General features: G+C 44.2%; 2 protein-coding genes across 4 annotated transcripts in view; one reads left to right on the forward strand and one right to left on the reverse strand.

Annotated features, from left to right (window-relative positions):
• Window positions 1-8,128, forward strand: part of ROPN1L (rhophilin associated tail protein 1-like) — an 8,907-nt gene extending 779 nt beyond the window's left edge. Inside the window, exons 1-6 of one of the 2 annotated variants that reach the window (XM_014940740.1) lie at window positions 68-112; window positions 2,005-2,162; window positions 4,206-4,329; window positions 4,494-4,655; window positions 6,896-7,071; window positions 7,999-8,128. In XM_014940740.1, the coding sequence (XP_014796226.1) occupies window positions 2,032-2,162; window positions 4,206-4,329; window positions 4,494-4,655; window positions 6,896-7,071; window positions 7,999-8,059 (654 nt within the window). In that variant the 5' untranslated portion in view covers window positions 68-112; window positions 2,005-2,031 and the 3' untranslated portion in view covers window positions 8,060-8,128. Of the gene's footprint in view, window positions 1-67; window positions 113-2,004; window positions 2,163-4,205; window positions 4,330-4,493; window positions 4,656-6,895; window positions 7,072-7,998 lie in introns of those variants that run through there. The other variant, XM_014940739.1, reaches the window with a different exon arrangement.
• Window positions 4,541-17,320, reverse strand: SNRNP48 (small nuclear ribonucleoprotein, U11/U12 48KDa subunit). 2 transcript variants are annotated; one of them, XR_001411839.1, is made up of 11 exons: window positions 17,221-17,320; window positions 17,019-17,132; window positions 16,783-16,843; window positions 15,975-16,049; window positions 13,225-13,413; window positions 12,181-12,302; window positions 11,618-11,733; window positions 10,414-10,578; window positions 9,300-9,496; window positions 8,934-9,202; window positions 4,541-4,978 (listed from the first exon to the last, which is right to left on the reverse strand). XR_001411839.1 is itself a non-coding variant. In XM_014940738.1 (9 exons), the coding sequence occupies exons 1-9, from the start codon at window positions 17,314-17,316 to the stop codon at window positions 9,457-9,459; spliced, it is 978 nt and encodes a 325-aa protein (XP_014796224.1). In that variant the 5' UTR covers window positions 17,317-17,320; the 3' UTR covers window positions 9,214-9,456. The 2 variants fall into 2 exon arrangements, 1 of the variants encoding a protein (XP_014796224.1); XM_014940738.1 differs by lacking the exons at window positions 4,541-4,978; window positions 8,934-9,202 and having other exon boundaries at window positions 9,214-9,496.
• Between the last annotated feature and the right edge of the window lie 459 nt (window positions 17,321-17,779).

The raw sequence follows: 17,779 nt of genomic DNA on the forward strand, positions 1-17,779 counted from the left end.
ACCGGCGGCGGTGGGGCTCCCGTTTGCCGGGGCTGCCGCAGGCTGTTGGTAGCGGCGGGCGCAGCGGACAGCCGGGGCCGGCCCGGGCGGAGGGAGGGGGCGGCAGGGGCAGGTAAGGGGTCGTTGGCAGCCAACGGGGCAAGCCCGGTGTCCTGCACGTCCTGGCGGGGTTCAGCTCCGCAGCCAGGACACCTGGGGCTGGTTCTCGGTGCTTGAAGGGAGAAATGAAAAAATGAGCGCAAGGCGGAGTTGAGAGGGATTTTTGCGTCTATCAAGAGAGCAGTCCGTGTTAGGGCACAGACAGTCGGTCTGGCCACGGGCTGGCGGTGAAAAGTTGTGAAGGTGTCTCACCCCACCGCCTTTCCTTTGGCGGGTGAGGTGTGTATAGCTACAGGAGGTTCCCCCAGAGCATCAGGAAACCCTTTTTCACTCTGAGGGTGACCAGGTTGCCCAGAGAGGTTGTGGGTGAGCTCTCCATCCTTGGAGATACTCACAACCCCCCTGTGCGTGGCCCTCAGCAGCCTGCTCTAGGTAGTCCTGCTTGAGCAGAGGGCTGGACCAGATGGACCTCCAGAAGTCCCTGTCAACCTCAGCCCTTCTATGACTCTGTCATTAACAACTTACTATAGAAAAACAGATCTTATACTGCCTTTTTTTTTTCTCTGCTTTTAGTTTTCTGCTTAATTTATTATTCGTTGACTGCTTTCCAGGGGCACATGCTCACACATGTGCATTCCTTCCTCGAGGTTTTTCTATTCTCCAGTTTATCCCCAACTTTTTGCCTTCAGCTTCAGTCCCTTGGCTAGAGCTGCTTTTCTGAATCATTACTGAAAGCATGTGACCAATGTAGTAATTAAATACACACTCTGAAGCCTCTCCCTGATGCAGATTTGCTGCGTTGGGGTAATGAAGAGGCTGTACCCTGTTTGTGTCTCTCCAGAAATGAAGTTCCAAGTACGGTTTGATCCTCAAAGAAGCCTTGAGTCACAGCAGTCCCATGCCTCCATAGCTGACTTTATTAAAATTATTTTCCAATAAAGGAAAATTCACGTGATGGGGAGAAAGCCACCTGCTAGATATTCTTATTTTCACCTTAAAAATTAAATCTAAAGGGATAAAGGATGCTGTTACATTGATTCCTTTCTTGATGCTGTTGCTTTCACTGTTCTTCCCTTCTGCAAATAAATGACATCCTTTCAGCTCTTATTGCTAAATCAACTTAAGTAGGCTGTAGTTTGTCTTTGAACTAATGAGGAGAGTGCCCAGATTGCCCATTCCCACATGTGCTCCATGGCTATAATGGGAGAAGGACTATAGCATAACCGATATCTGTCCCTTCTTTCAGTTCCTGGGGAATAGGATTCCTTGCAACAAGTAAGTTACATCCTGGATGAGACAAACCTACCTGTAAAGCTGTATGAGCAAAGTGCAATGCATAATTGTAGCACAGGGGAATGTTTTGTTTGTTGCTGTAATTTTTTGATGTAACGTCTGCCAGGAACACAAATTTGTAGCTTTTTGCTACAGCATTTTTTGAATACGTAAACACAGTAGAGACTTGGTAACCTGCACATTCTTGCTTCTCTACAAAAATTACAAGGTTTTCCTTGGCATGCAGTAGGGAGTTGTCAGCGTAGCTAGCTTTCATATTGGTGTGTGTGGACTTGTTTTACGAATTCGTATTGTGATAGGTTAGAGGAGAAAAATCAGTTTAAAACTATCTAAAGATACCTATTGAAGCAGTAGCTCTCCTTACCCAGAGCTGTGGTTGGTGTCTGAGCTCCAGTCTTTTACTTGGCGTTGCCATCAAGTTTAAGTTTTCCTTAGAGTCGCGCAGTGCTCATCTGTTTGCCCTTTGGAGTCTGTCGGTTCTCCAGCAGCTCCAGCTGTGGAGTAGGACAGGAGGGACTTTGGGTACAAGCACTGTTGGCCCCCATATACACACTCGGTTTTTCCTTCACGTTCTGCATCTGTGAACTACTGTTTTCTTATTATTTCTTTCAGGCCATTATAACTGAACACAAACAAACCATGCCTCTTCCAGACACCATGTTTTGTGCTCAGCAGATCAAAATACCCCCTGAGCTACCTGATATTATGAAGAAATTTACTAAAGCTGCTATTAGGACTCAGCCTCATGACGTTTTGCAGTGGGCAGCTGCGTGAGTATGATGTTCGCATAATGATCTCGTGTTGTGCCAATGGACCCACAAAATCTCACTGCTCCTGTTTGTTTATTGTGCAGTGGAGCTGGCTTTGAATATTAAACCAACCTGCATATTGCATACACACCTCTGTGCATTAATGCAGCATGTGAGCCTTTTAAAAATAGTGTAATGCTTGATTTATTTTCTCTTTCATTGTGGTTTATGACTGCATATTTCTGGAATAGTTTGATTTCCATACAGAAAAATATATCTTAATTTTTTTGTTATTAATTTCTTTCCTGAAGAGCAAACTTTATTTCCCCCTCCTCTCATGTGTGTCTTAATTTTTGGAATTTAGAGGAAACCTAGAAAATAGCTTTCTATTTCTTAAGCTTGCTTAGGTTTCTTCTTTTTTTTTGTTTTCAGGAACAAAATTAAGGAGTCTCCTTAAATGTTACTGAAATAGGAAAAGAGCTTGAAAAGTTGCAAATTTTAGGTGATAGTCCACACAATAAAACTCTGACTGTGAAATTGATTTAAGGTGTTTAAAAGTTTCTTCTTTAACTTTTTTTTTTCTTTTGACTTCAACTGCTCACTATCATTTTTTCCTGTCCTGCAGCTTTTGTGGACAAGCTCTTGAAAGTATCTGTGAGATGCTCACAGTTGGACTGAAAAACCTCTGTAGTGTGTATGTGAGGCAGGGGGAGGCTGTTAATAAAGCCAGGCTGGAGTCTGGCTTGTCCATTAAAAAGCAAAAAACCTGAAGCTGAGTTGCTACAGTTGCAGGGTTGGAAAAAGGCAGCGGGAACAGCTTAAAACAGCATGGTGTTTCTTAGGAAGGTGATGGAGGTGGGGTGCAGCGTACCTCCAGGCCATGGATGTGCAGGGAGCTTTTCCCAACCCAGCTGTCAGGAACAGCAGCCACCAGGTAGCTTGATCCTGCTGGGACGTGGGGCTGGTGAGAGCAGGGGCAGTAGGGCACTGCCATGGGTATGCCACAGGCCAGCCCCCAGCCTCTGCTTAAAGATTGCACCAGCTTGGTTGGAGGAAGCCAACGCAGACGGGCAGGCGGCTGCTGCTGATCACACAGCTCTCCTTCTGGAATGTGCTGTGGTGTGAGAGCATCTGGGGCAGGGCAAGGTCTGACCTGGGAGCCACGTGAAGCAGAGCAAGGCTGTGGTTTCAGATGCGCTGCTCATGTTGTAGTGCTTGTCCCTGTCAATAATCAGATGGGGAAACAGATCCGGATGAAAAATAGCCCAGGTGTTACATGTGCATACGTGCCATGCATCTCTTTCTATAGTCTCACTAGTTCAGTTCTGCAGGGCTGCTTGCTGTGCCTCTTGGCAAGTAGTTGCACGGCATGGGATAGCCTGGTCACGGATGTGGGTGACCAGGGCAGAGGAGGGAGGACAAGTGGAGAAACCCTTAAATTAGACCTACCACTGAATGAATGGAAAACTAAGTTTTCCTTGCACAGTTCACATCACTGGCCAGATCTGCCAAAGGTGGTTGCTTTTAACACCGTGGTGGCCTTATAATTTAAAGGATGTACATCTAATTTCCTTTCTGCTCTAGTCTTAAACTTTATTTTGCAGTGGGCAGAAGTAGCAGAAACACTGATGAGAGAGATGCAGCATAAATAGCCAGTTGTGCTTTGTAGGTAGCCTGTGAGGGGGATGTTAAACAAATGAGTCCTTGGGTGCTCATCAATCAAACGGGAAAAGCCTGTGCTTTGGTTTGTGAGCACACTCTGATGTTAGTAAATCACTCTCAGCTTTATCAAGAAGGTCTGAGTTTGTCATGCACAAAACATGATAAATGCCTTAAGAATTACTAGAGCGTCATGAAAAGGAGTGTGCACAGTCTAAAGTCTGTGGTTTCCACTGAAAAGAAAGTGTTATCTGGGCTCGGGGAGATGAGCAGGGAGCTTACCAAGTGCTGCCACTCCTGCACGGGAGCATGGGGATTCATTCACTCAACTGTGAGAGCATTTACTTCTGTGCAGCTTGTAATGGCCACAGGCATTGAAGTGTGTTGCTCTCCCCGTTTGCTTAGGTACTTTTCAGCCTTGTCAAAAGGTGAGACCCTTCCTGTGAAGGAGAGGATTGAAATGCCTTTAGCAACAGAGAAAGCAGATGCCGGTTTGACACCAGGACTCCTTAAAATCTTGCACAAACAGGTACAAAGTGGCCTTTATCAAGTGTACAATGCTGTTGAGGAATGCTGGTATGCTGGGGATGGCTGGGGAGACTCAATGTCAGGTATTTGATTTATTTTGGGGAGGTTCTTAGTTTCATTTTGGTTTTCAGAGTTCTTACTGTGGTGCTGTGATTTTGTTTAAAGCTTTCTCCCAAAGACATGGTGAATGTTGCAGAATTGAAGGAAAAATGGAAGCACTTGTGCTTGTCAGAGGAGCAGCTGGACACTATCCTGCAGTTGGACGACTTCGGTGAGGAGGTGGAATGGATGAAGTTTCTGGCACTTGGGTGCAGCGTGCTTGGCAAGGTACCTTCACAGCAGGAGCCCTTGTATCCAAAAGCAAATGACCATATATGACTGCATGTGATGTAGGCCATAGACCAAGTAAGGCAAATGGACTTTAGAGAATGGTAATTGTTTTTGCAGCAGCTGGCAAAGTGGCTTGTATGTTTATTTCTGTCCTCCATCAGCTTGTGGTCAAGGAACTTAACCAGGAAGAGGGCTAGGTCCTCAGTTTACTGGAATGGCAGTAGAAGAGCAAACATGTCTGCAGGGAGCTTGGACCATGAGAGAGAGGATGATAGAGGAATGATGCGTATGGAATCAGCATAAATGTCCATGGAGGAGAACTGGAGGGAGAAATTAAAACATCAATTTTTAATTGATTGTGTGGTCAATTACATTTTCACGGAAGCAGTTAATGTTACTAAATCTACTTTTAATTCTTTTAATGTCAGTAATAAAATCTCAGCAGAGCATTTCAACAGAATAAGAGATTATGGAATGCACTAAGCTGATGTTCTTATGAAGTATAATGCTTTTAATGATTTCTACAGTAGGGAAGAAGGGATATTAAAAAGAACATACTTATTAAATAATATTTTGAGAAAGTTGCAATATCTGGAAGCCCTGAATGTTGACCTGGCCTGGCAATGCAATTGTGTGTATAGATACATGTATTCTTTTCCACTGTGTATTCCTTGATTCCAGTTCCCCTCCCAACATAATTTTGTAGTTTGGGCTCTTTTCTTCATTTAAAAAAAAAAGGTAACAGCAATGTTACTTATTTTAAAAAAAAATCAAATAAAACCAAAAACAGAGTCACAGGAACATCATTCTGATGGAGCTAGACAGACTAAATTTACTTCCATCTATACATCCTTTCAGATATTAAGTGAATTATTTAATTTCAGCTCTACATAATGAAACCTAAACTTCAGTTTCCTAAACCAGAGAGGAAGATGCACAAAATAAATTTTCATTAATTTCCTGCAGCTGTAAATTCTGTTCATGGTTGAATAGGGTCAGTTAAGATACAAGAGTAGACAAGTGTGAACACCAGTCATCTGAAGTATCTTTCTGTAAAGCACTGGTACATTTTTACAGCCTCAGAGAAATGACCATACAGGTAGCTTGTTAAATTGTCCTTCAAATGTGGTGAAATTGATGTGAATAACTTTGCTGTGTTGGGTTGTGGAAGAGAGAGACAGTGGCAGCTTGCCGTGGCAGGAGCAGAGGGCAGCGTCTGCCGTCATACCCAGGGGAGGAACTACATTAATTAAAACTATTGAAGGATCATACGATAACTCTTCTGGCCTGTACTCTAGATCTTGAACAGATATTGCATTTATTTTAAATATTGGCATTCTACTGTTAGGAAATAAGCTTAACATTTTGCAAAGTCATTGCTTTCTTGTTAATGAAGAGGTAAGGATAAATTTTGGAAAAGCTATAGCAAAAATGTCTTTTTGTTTGTTTCTTTGTTTTAATGGAATCCAGTCTTTGACCCAGTGTAGCTCAATGCTGAATTTTTCCATACATTCCCCCATTTAGCTCATCATGTGTAGGGCACTGGATTATATACAGGATTTTTTTTTCAAACAATATTTGGAACTAACACTTTTAGGCATGTTTGGTTTTAAGGGAACTCACACGTTACTGGGCTTTGACTGCACCGAAACATTCTTGAAATGCTTTTTGCCTCAGTACTTTTTCTACTAACTATTAAAATGGAACTTGCATACAGATAGGGAAAACAGTAAATATCAGCACTGCTAAAAATTAATACCATCTAATACTGTGTCGTAACAAAAATCATCAAACCCATATGAATTTTCTGAGATTTTTAGATTTGACTGTCTTAACTGCTGCCAAGAATTAATTTAGTCCATTGAGATAATAAACACACACACAAACACACATATATATCTATCATCTCACTAGGTATAGTGATGTTGGAGCTTTTACAGCAGCAGAACAGAGCAGTTTGGCCATACTGGAGAAGGGTCTCACACTACCCCGTGCAATCTTTAATCACAGGATTCCAGTATTTTCCACTCCTTTCTCTACTAGAACTACATTATTGTTTCCATCCCTGGACCTGTACTGGAGGGTAAATTTGGGATTGAAAGCTAGGTAATGCTGATAAAGCCTTCATCTTATTTATATTCACTTTTAGTGGTTTACAGTGTGGATTTTGTCACAGTATGCAAAGAATGTTCGTGGCTTATACCGTTTCTCTTCTTTCTTGCCTGAACCCCCTGCAGTCCTTGCTGAGTTCAATGAAACACGCCTGCGAAATCCTAACAAAAGACCCAGAAGGTGGAGCAGCTCGCGTTCCCTTCGAAACATTCTCATTCCTTTACTCATATTTGGCCCGCATTGATGGAGAGATACCAGAGGAGAAAACTGAAGCATTCCTCCATGGAATTAAAGAATATGCGTAAGTAAAACATCTGTGCATGGAATTTTAATGTATTGATCACCTCTGGGTTCTCCGTAAACCTTTAATTTCAGGTGAATAGCCTATATTCACTTTGGGCGTAGCCGTGATGACAGGAGTAAAGTTTGACTAAGGTTATATCAGAAGCATACATAGTTATTTCTTGTTAAGTGGTCAGCCTCAGGGTTTGAACTGTTAAATGATAAATTGTTATTTATCCATCTTTCTTTGAAATATTGAAGTCCCTATCTGGTGGTATGATTTCCCCTGTAGGAAGCAATTATATGCAGGTTTGTATCATCTGCATATTATTGGTACTGGAACTGGCAGCATCTTATGTGCTGCTTTTTTGGTTTAACATAGATCATAAGCTAGAGAGAGAAACTGGGAGTTCCCACTTGAAGTCTGAAATTTCTACTGTGTTTCTCCTGAATTACTTCTCCCTAGAAACTTTCTTGAGAAAACATCTAGTATGCACTTGGTCTTAAATGGTTTGGCTCTTCAGCTTTTGTAGTGTTAGCTCTGGTAAATTGCTCCTACCACTGTTGCTTGGCCAGCGGTGGGTCTGTCTTGTAGCCAGCTGGCATTGGCTCTGTCAGACACGGGGGCAGCTTCTAACAGCTTCTCACAGAAGCCACCCCTGTAGCCCCCACCAGCTACCAAAACCTTGCCATGCAAACCCACCACACTTGGATTGCTACCAGCTTCATGTACATGGGAGCTCAAAAATGCAGGAGCACACAAACGAACTGCTTTGTTGTAATCTGTCATTACAACTACCAGATTGACCATTTTTAGTAAGAACCACTTTTTAATCATGCTGCTTGTGCTTACAGTTAATATAACCCTCAATTGTATCCTGTCCAACACACTAGGATGTACCATCTTAAAGTGTTGATCTAAAACATTTGATTTATTCCTTTCCAGTGACCAACAACATGGCATGGTGCTGCTCAGAAACTTTCTGACCCCTAGCCCTTTCTTTTGATCAAGCCTAATCTTCAGCAGCAGGTGAGAAGGAAAAAAGAAAAAGGAATAAACATGTGAAAGAAAGTAATTTGTGTTCAAAGGACCATTATTTGCACATTAAAATACAAGGAGACCCTCCTCTCTGGCACTTGCCCTTGTCTGCATGAACGCTCTATTAAACAAACAGTTTTACCAAGCCTTACTCAGGAGAACTTCATGAGAACCTTGTGGCTGAGCTAGTAGAAGAAATATCAATTCAAGAAAGGAGTGCAATGGTTCCATATGGTTTTCCCCCTAATTAAGACCCTTTCAGAATTTAAATATCTTTTTCCATTCTTAGATGGACTTGCCTAATTAAGCACCTGTTTTAAAACATGTCTTGTTTTCTGACAGAAAAAGATACTGCATTTGTGATGTAGGTCTGGAATGCCTGACACAGAGTTCAGTTTGGTCTTGAGCTGAACAGCTGTGGTAGGTACAGAAGTCTAAATCAATCGGAACTGGACTAAGTATTTAGTGACAGATGGTCACACTTAATTGCAGAAACAACAGAGGTGAGAGGCAGGATACTAGTGGCTACGGTAAAACCAGAGAGATTCCATTGACAGAGAAGGCCAAAGCCAGGAGCCCTATCTTGGCAACTTGATCAAACTGAAAAAAAGTATGTAGGAAAGATGAATCTGCAACCTTGTTCTTTTATAGTTGCTTATTTTGTTAACAAGCTTAGCTGATGATGACTGACCTTGCTGTAGTAGATTGTGTGAGGAATTAACAGGACTAGAAATTGATAATAAAATTAAGACTAAAAATCTCATTGAAGTTAAGTGTAAGTTTATATATACCTTCACCTCTTAAGTCTTACTGTTTTATCAGCCTCTAGCACTAATACTTACATGTTAATCTATAGGATGGGAACTTCTCCTGGTTATTTCTGGAAGGAAATGGGTATGCAGCTGGTGTTTGAAAATGGCAGTCAGCAATATTCCAAGCACCCTTAGGTGGGAGGGAAGCCGAGGAGCTCTCTTCATGCCTTTTCCATTTGTAATTCTTCCTAGACTCCAGGGACTGGCTCTGTTCTATATCCACCAACTACGGGCCAGGAAAGCAAATTAGTACAGCCCCTCGCAGATTTCATTCTTCAACCTTGTCAGACTAAACTCAACTAGATGAAAGAGATGATCAACATAATTTATTAATAGTTGCATTAGTGTTACAGATATACACATTTTCTAATATATACTGCTTCCATCCTGACAAACCTTAACACCATTTCATTTTTGACTCCAAGCGCAGCTCTGATGCAACACCAGTATTTTGTACACAGTGTCACTGTCCCTGGCACAACGGCAGGAATGACAGTTCCTCTGCAAGTAACTTTTTGAATGGCTGACAAACAAAATAATCAGGTTCTTGTTTCTACTTTCTTCTTTTATGGCTGTGATACTTGTCTTCATCCCTGAAATGAAACCACAAACATTGTGTGGGCTGTTAGGCTCAGACTGACAGAATCTGAAGGAAAAAAAATACTCAGAAAATGCAAAGCTCTCATTAAACATAATCATGTCCTCTTTTTAGGAAAGAAAGTAAACTACATCCAGACTGCTGTTTTAATCAAAGCCTTGTCATGCAGCACCATAGCTGCAATTAGTTTAGGATGAATGGCATCACTGTGTAACAAAGCTGATTTTGAGACAAGCAACCCTTCCCACCCATGCAGTTATCTACAGCATTTCTTCCCTACGCACCAGGGACAACGCAGCGTTTCTTCTGCACAACAGCCTAAGTCTTTGCCCAAACACCGGTCCCACAAGCCTACGGTCTTGCAGACACAAATGTGCTCTTGTTGATGGTATTAGAAGGTCTGGTCTAGATTTTTTTTCTTTTGCCTAAAAACACACCCAGAACTACTGAAGAGCAACAGCATTGTTTTGAAGTATCTACCATGGAAAAGCTAGTCAAGTGATTGTATGTATATACATATAACAAACAATCCCATTTATTAAATCCCAGTGCAAGCTAGAGCAGAAATCAGCATTAGACAGGACAAGCACACTTAGTTAAATAGACAATATGTCCCTTTATGCAAATGTCGATAACGAGTAAACTAATCTGTGCCAGTACTGTGCTAGTCCTGCAGTGTGCTGGTGAAAGCATCACCTTTCAGATGCCAGAGTAAATTCTGAAGGCTGGATCACAGTTATGATCTCACATCACGTTCTGTTTAGTGTTAGTAGCCTCATGCCACTGGCTTGTTATACTGTATATGAGATTAGCCTACCTTTTTAATTGGACTAGCTATTCTAATTCTCTGCACTGAATTCCTACAGCTGCCCAACTCAGAAGTGGACTTCATCCGTCACTATTTATGCCCACCTCTCTCTTTTTCTCCGAGAATCTCTGTCTTTGCCTCTTTCGCGGCTCCTTTTTCGTTTACTTGGACTCCTGCTCGTGTCTCGCCTGTGTCTGGTGCGCTCCGTATCCTTGCAGCTCCCTCCAGACTGCCGCGAGTCCACTGACGCTGACCGCCTCTCTTCCCTTCTGAAAAATAGGTTATTGATCCTATTCAATAAAAATTGTGTCACGGTCACTATTGTTTTCAGTACCACATTTGTAATATAATGACCAACTAATGGTGTAAGACAGAGGACATATCTTTTATTAAACCTCTCTATCTCCCTAAGAAATAGAATACCTCCCAAAAGAGGCCAAAGTCCATGCTCTTATAGGTGCATACCTCAGCACACTATTTAATGCAGTTATTTCTTACAAACACTGCCCCTCAGCATTATCACCTCTGCTTGTAAAACAGAAGACACTCTTTTGCTTTAAATCCCTACCTTTTCAACCACCTACCTTAAGCTGCTACCTACAGCTGGAGAACCTAGATCTCCTGTATGGCCTTTTCCTTCAGCTTCCATTTTAATGCTAAAAACAAACATCTCGAGTGTTACCTTTTAGTTTGTTTCAACACCACTGTCATCTCAAAGATCTCCTGAAGAAGCACAAATAGACCATCATTAGGTCATGAGTCCATTTTTGTTTCAGCAGTGTGCAGCATTGCTCGACACAAGAAGAAATACGTGTACATAAACCACGCTGCCAGTTAGCAGCATTCACAGTGAAAAGAGCGGTAAAGGTTCCCCATATTTAGTAAGTTAGGAAAACCTTTTCTCTGAGGTATTTTATAATATATCTACCATAGCATTTCCTGTCGTGCAGTAGCAAAGAGAAAGAAATTGTGTACTTGTATTTTCAAGTGTCCTTCTGTCCCCAGCTATCACATACATACGCATTTGGAGACAGAGGGAGCACTCTTCATTCCCCAGCTCCACCAGAAACTACCTGGATCACGTGTAACTTACATCCTTACCCTTGAAAGAAAGCTATTCATTCATTTTACCCATCCTTCATGCAGACAAAGCTTCTCAAGCAAGAGCTTAGCAGAATAAGTATAAAATAAACTGTGTATGTGTCTCAGCCAAGGTTGGTATATGTCCTATTAGAAAGAGGTAGCAGGATAACACTACAGGCTATCGGGCTGCTGATATCCCTGGGGAATTTGCCAACTGTGACATACCTTCCTGAAGATTTTGACTTCCCTCCTTCACACATCTCTGCATTATCCAACCGATTCTCCTCCTGCCAGTGATTGCTGAGTTCTTCCATATGCACACCAATCACATCCCGAATCACCTGGAGATTAAGACACATTAAGAAAAAAAACAGTAAGAAAAGCACCATGCCATGGTAGCAGCCTGAACTAGCAAATAGACAGCAGAAGGTAAACATCCCCCCCAAAAATATAAACAAATAAATAAAATCACCCCAAACTCTATATATCAGCTGTTTGAATAGAAAGTCTTATTTGGAGGAACAGGTATTTCAGCATCAATTTAAATAACACCATTTTAGAATAGACAGTCAACTATATCTTGCTGGTAGTTTCACATTCAAAATTTAAGTCAGAAATGCTCCTGTTATTTGTAACTTGCTGCAACAAACCAAAGAGATTCCTCTGTAGTTTGCAACTCTAATAAGGCAGGGTACAAGAAGCAGAAAGAGAGAGATAATATCTTTGTCCAAAAGGGTATATCATTATTTCTGCTGATATGCAATAAGCACTTTCATGTAAAATCTCACCTCAGTGTAAGACTTCTTTGTTATATGAACATTCTTAGCCCTGTAGGACTGCCGCCGCCTTTTGTAGTCTCGCATTTCAGCCAGAATTTCAAGATGGGACTTCGGACCTTTCTGACTATCATCTAGCAAAAAATTGGAAATAAAACAAATTATCATTAGCTGGACATCAGCACCTGCAGGTATGCAGGTCTGTGCTTGTGTACACAATCACAATACACAATATTGTAAACGCAATAAAATATAGTATTTTTTCTGAAGTTTCTCCAGCATTTATGAATTTAGCACAAGCTTCCTCTCCAACCTCCTTGGTAGCTGTTTACACAAGACTAGGAAGCCACCAAGCAAACCTCGTTATGTGATCTCAGTCTCCTAACAGCAATCCAAACCAATTTACAGGCTTCCAATACGGTCAAATACCTACAAAATACTGGCCACAGTATTACAATAAAAGACTAAGACTGAGAAAGCCAGATTCTGTAAAATATTTACCTGTGTAGGTGACAAATACTGTCTCCTACCTCCGAGGCACAGCAGGGCCCACAGGATAAGACAGATGCTGATGTTGCAGTTGGTACAGTTACAAACTGGCAGGACTCAACAGGGATGAGAGGCCTCAGTCCAATACACTCATTTGTATATTGCTCAAGAGCTCCCATCGGAGCTCTGCCAACCTTTCTTGTTCAGCTTTTAAGTGATTTTTAATCTCATCATCTCTTACAGCAAATACTGTCACAAGCTGCACAGTAAGTTGGCAACATGAAGCAACCCGAAGTCAGTTGCAGCAAAGACAAAAGATCCATCCACTAAGATACACACAAGGTGTGTGCCAAGAGCAAAGCACTGTGGCTTTTGCTAAAGGAAAACAACATCAAGGATACCAAACTAGTGTTTTCTGGTGCCAGGTCTCCCTTGTGGCTTTTAGGAACAGTATGTTTTTCACAATAAAAATAGCACAAGCAATTCTGTTTGGCTTTCAACAAAACTCATCTAACTACAAAGTGCAAGTTCTGAGCCATAAATTCAACAACAGATCGTTCTTCATACCTTGGGTGATTTTTGCTGCTAAATCCACAAAGAGATCACTGTCATTTTCCGTGATTTGGGATCTAGACCTCTGTTTCTTTGTTTCCTCAACAACATAATCATAAAGAGTGAGGCGATCGGCTTGGGTCAGGTCACAGGTGAAACGCTTGTGATTTTGAGGAACTTCTACAGGCAGTAATGAGTAAGATCCTGGAAGTTGAACAGACAGCTGTCATTAGTAAAACAGCATAATTATACAGGAAAACACTGAGAAAGCTCAATGAACAATGCAGTAAACACACATGCTGTTTTCATCCTTCCCCCACATATCTGTAAGATGTTTCATCCTTCTTAATTTCAAAGGACAAAAATTGCCCAAAGAAAAATAGTTGAACTTAGTATTGTCCCATAAATTTCAGCTCTTGCTTTACAAACTAAACAGAGAGGGGGCTGCAGCTCTGGCTGGTGGATTTGTCTTACTTCTAAAATTTTCTGTTAAGTACTAGCTGCAAAATACCTGTTGTTCTGCCAACAAGAATGAAAGCTTCCAGGATGCTAGATAACTGGGCACTATGCAAATCAGTCTCACTAACACTGTCACTTTCTCTACCAAGCTTTTATAATAGACTGCCACAGGCATTGAAAGCTAAAAAGGCTACAAAGGCGCTTTCAAAATGCTCCAGATTAGTTCAGATAATTAAGTTTAAAGTTACAAAAAGAAACACACTGCCCACTCACCCTTTCCCTGAATGATCAGCCCTGTACTCGCTCTTCCCACCCTCTGTTAAAACACACATCCTTCAAATAAACAATAAATCCATTCTCAATCCACTGCAACAGCAGCAAGTGACTTCCCTAAAGATACAGAATAGGATATCACCTGCATAAGAGCATTTTACTCGAGAACATTCAAACTCCCAGCAACCATTGACTTGATTTCCATTATCCTGCTCCTCACAACGCAACCTTCCCCTGCAAGGCAGAATCCCGCGCAGACAAACGTGCCCCAGCAGACAGAAGAGCCAACACATAAGACGGGGTGTATACAGGAGCCCTCACAACAGCAAAGCTACTGCTTCTCTAAATTATTCAGCACTTAACAGAAGCTGAGCCAGTCTTCCGCATCCTGCTTTCACTAAAGACACCACAGAAGAGGAAGAAGAGCCACAATAACTCTACAACAACAGACCTAAAATACAAGACTTCCTAATTACTGCTACTCAGAACTTAAACCAGAGCTTTTCTAATCTGAACTAACATATCTAAACACAAACCCTAGAATTTAATTTTAAAATGCACTGTTCTTACAGGGTCACAGAAGCCCATAAAAGTGCCCTAATAGTTACATGCTTGTGATTTTACAAGAATTTCACAATTTGTGACTAAGACCAGCTTTCCTGTCATATTATATAGCTATTCTAATATTGGAATTTTTTAAAAACAAAAAAAGAAAATTACTTCCTTTGATACAGTTAATGAAAGGTAATCTACATGAAAAATGCTTTCCGTTTGTTTCTACTGCCAAAGACTTTAAATTAAACAAACAATTTCAAGTCAGTAAATCTTACAACAGGCCGAGATGCCACAATGAAAACCACCCCGATACAGCTTTAGTGTTATCTTCAGAGAAATGCAAGGTTGCAGTGAAATGTGGATAGCAAACACTGGCATCTAGTGGCTCACTGATATATCTCTGCAATGCACTGCTTGATAAAGGGTTTATTTGCTTCTCCCCTACTTGGTTGTGCTTGTGTCAGATCAGTGAGTTACCACTTCCCTCCAGAGGAAATGCACCCAACGTGCTCCGAACACAGCGCCCATCACATGAGAGCTCCTTCCTGAGCAACTGTCTGTAAAGGCTCCATTTGCTACGCCAGAGAAACAAATGAACGTGAAAAGCTATGTCCGAGCAAGCACTGCTGTATGTGACTGTCAGGAAAGTAGAACAAATGCTCTTTTCCTTCTGCCCACATATGTTTACCAAACTAAAGGACTACGGACAGCAAATGCTGTGTCTTTCCGGTGTTGCAGTAATTTCCAAACCATACACCGCAGCTCTATAGTAGTTTCTATAGGCAGCCCTACTTTTCTACTGTCGTGGTCTGGACTCTCAAAGAGAAGCGTAGCTCAGTCTTAACTTGGTCCCCAGACTGGTCACAAAACCCACTGAAAAAATTAAACATAAAGGAACTAATGAGCTGAGAGCAGTGGCAAAGGACAACATCATATTTGCAGATGTGTCGGCATATTTCTTATATAACTTCTTAGGGCAGTCTTGAAACAATCCAACATAATTATATGCTTGTTGTTTGGATTTTGATCTGGGGAATGGTGGACAAGCACATACAGCTCACATCTAGCAATTAATCCTTAAACAAAACATTACATGAAGAACAAGGCTGGAGGCAGCATTAGAAGAGTCTGGGCCACAAAGAGCAGAAGGTCAGTATCAGAAAACGCAGACAGAAAGTGTAGGTAGTGGGGTGGGAAATGAAGTGCTATAAGAAACTCCAGAATTTTTGCAGTGCTGATTTTCCAGTCCTGAAGAGAACTACAGGCACACACACACCAGACTCAAATTCTCTCACCTAGCTGCCCCAAATACAGAAAGTAAGTATCCTCCAAAATACACAAGGGAAGGCATATTAAAAAAAAAATAAATTCCTCACAGCAGTTCAAAAGTGGAATGAAGGAAGCTGTGAGGGGGAAGACAAAAGCAGCTCTCCACATGAGAGCCGATGAAGCTGTCTCGGTATCTGGTTGCTACTTACCTTCACTGAAGCCTGTACCTTCTTTTGCACTTTGGGCTCTAGCTTGCTTAACAATGTGAAACTGTAGATCTTTATCTGCAAACCGAGAAGACAAAAATATCACATAACTTTTACATCAAATACTTGGAAAATAACTTAAGAGGAAAAAAAAAAAAAAAGGATCTTCCTTGGATTTGAAGGCGAGAAGAGCCAAGTGACCCACAGAGCAGAATTACACAGTGACAGAAGCATAACAAGGGTAAATTAAGGCAAAGTACAACGGTGAGAAAATAAACCTAGTGATGGAAATGCCTTAGAGGCCTTAGAGAGTTTACAGCTGACAAGGCAGGGGGTATGCTGCCCCCCGTCCCTTGGCACCTCCCCTCAGCCCCATCCTCTGCTGTCCCCGGGGATCTCCCCTCAGCCCCTCACCTTTTCCCCCCCCCAGGGATCTCCCCTTAGCCCCTCATTTCTGCTGTCCCCGGGGATCTCCCCTCAGCCCCTCACCCTCTGCCCCCCCAGGGATCTCCCCTCAGCCCCTCACCCTCTGCTGTCCCCGGGGATCTCCCCTCATCCTCTTCCCCTCCGGGGATCTCCCCTCAGCCGATCACCCTCTTCCCCCCTGGGGATCTCCCCTCAGCCCCTCACCCTCTTCCCCTCCGGGGATCTCCCCTCAGCCCCATCCTCTGCTGTCCCCGGGGATCTCCCCTCAGGCCCTTATCCTCTGCACCTCCGCCGAGGTGTCTTCCTCAACCTCCTCCCCATCCTTCGCTCCCCCCCCCGGGTTGTCCCCTCGGCCCCGTCAGGCAAAGCCCCCGCTGCCGCTCACCCATGGCGACGCTGGGAACCTTCAGGTTGTCGTAGAAAAAGCTGGAGTCGTACATCTCCGCCTGCGGGACCAACCGGTTCAGTCAAGGCCCCGCGGCCGCCCCCGGCCACACCGGCTCCGGGCCGGGCCACCCAGTCGCCCCCGGCCAGCGGGGACCCCCTCAGGCCGGGCAGGCGACACCTCCGGGGCAGAAGCGCCAGCTCCGCACCCCGTCCACCCCCCAGCCGGGTGCCCACCTCCTCCTCGGCGGAGTATCCCATCTTGCGGAGCCGGCAGGACGCGGCGTGCCTCTCCAGCGACGCCCGGGGGACGAGGTGATGGACGTCGTAAGGGCACGGCACCCGCTCCACCTGCCGGCGGGACACGGGTCAGCCCGCACCGCCACCACAATCCCCCCATTACCCCCCTGTCCCGGCAGAGCCCCCGACACCGCCTTACCGGGTCCCCCAGCCACACCGCACAGGGCGCCGCCATCGCGGGGTAGGCGGGGCAGCCGACGGGGCCACATGACCGGGCAGGCAGAGCTGGCGCCATGTTTACTGAGCCACATGACCGGGCAGGCGGAGACGGCGCCATCTTGCCCGGCGGCCGGTTACCGGGGGAGGGGAGAACGCACCGCCGGGGCGGCGCGGCGGGAAGCCCGGGGAAGACCGGGGCGAAGGCGCGGCCAGCGGGGGAGAGGGCGCCGCCGACCGGCGGGAGGCCGCGGGTCCCGCCGCCCTCTGCGGGTGCCGAGCGGGGAGCGGCCGCCGCTGAGTGGGGAGCCCGGGGGGCAGCGCTGAAATTGCCCTGTGGGGATGTGTCCTGTCTCCCGGGTCCTGTCTCAACCGGCGGGGAGCTCCGGGGGCCCGAGCCGGGGCCAGGGCTGGCAGCCTGAGGAGAGCACCCGCCGCCGGGCACCCGCCCCGGGCCTCGGCAGCGGCGGGCCGGGTCCGAGCCGGCCGTGGGGCTGCCCCACACCGTGCGGCGTCTCAGGGCAGGAGCGGTGTGGCGGCGA

Source organism: Calidris pugnax, unplaced genomic scaffold (genome assembly GCF_001431845.1).
Source record: "Calidris pugnax isolate Ruff unplaced genomic scaffold, ASM143184v1 scaffold8, whole genome shotgun sequence".
NCBI lineage: Eukaryota > Metazoa > Chordata > Aves > Charadriiformes > Scolopacidae > Calidris > Calidris pugnax.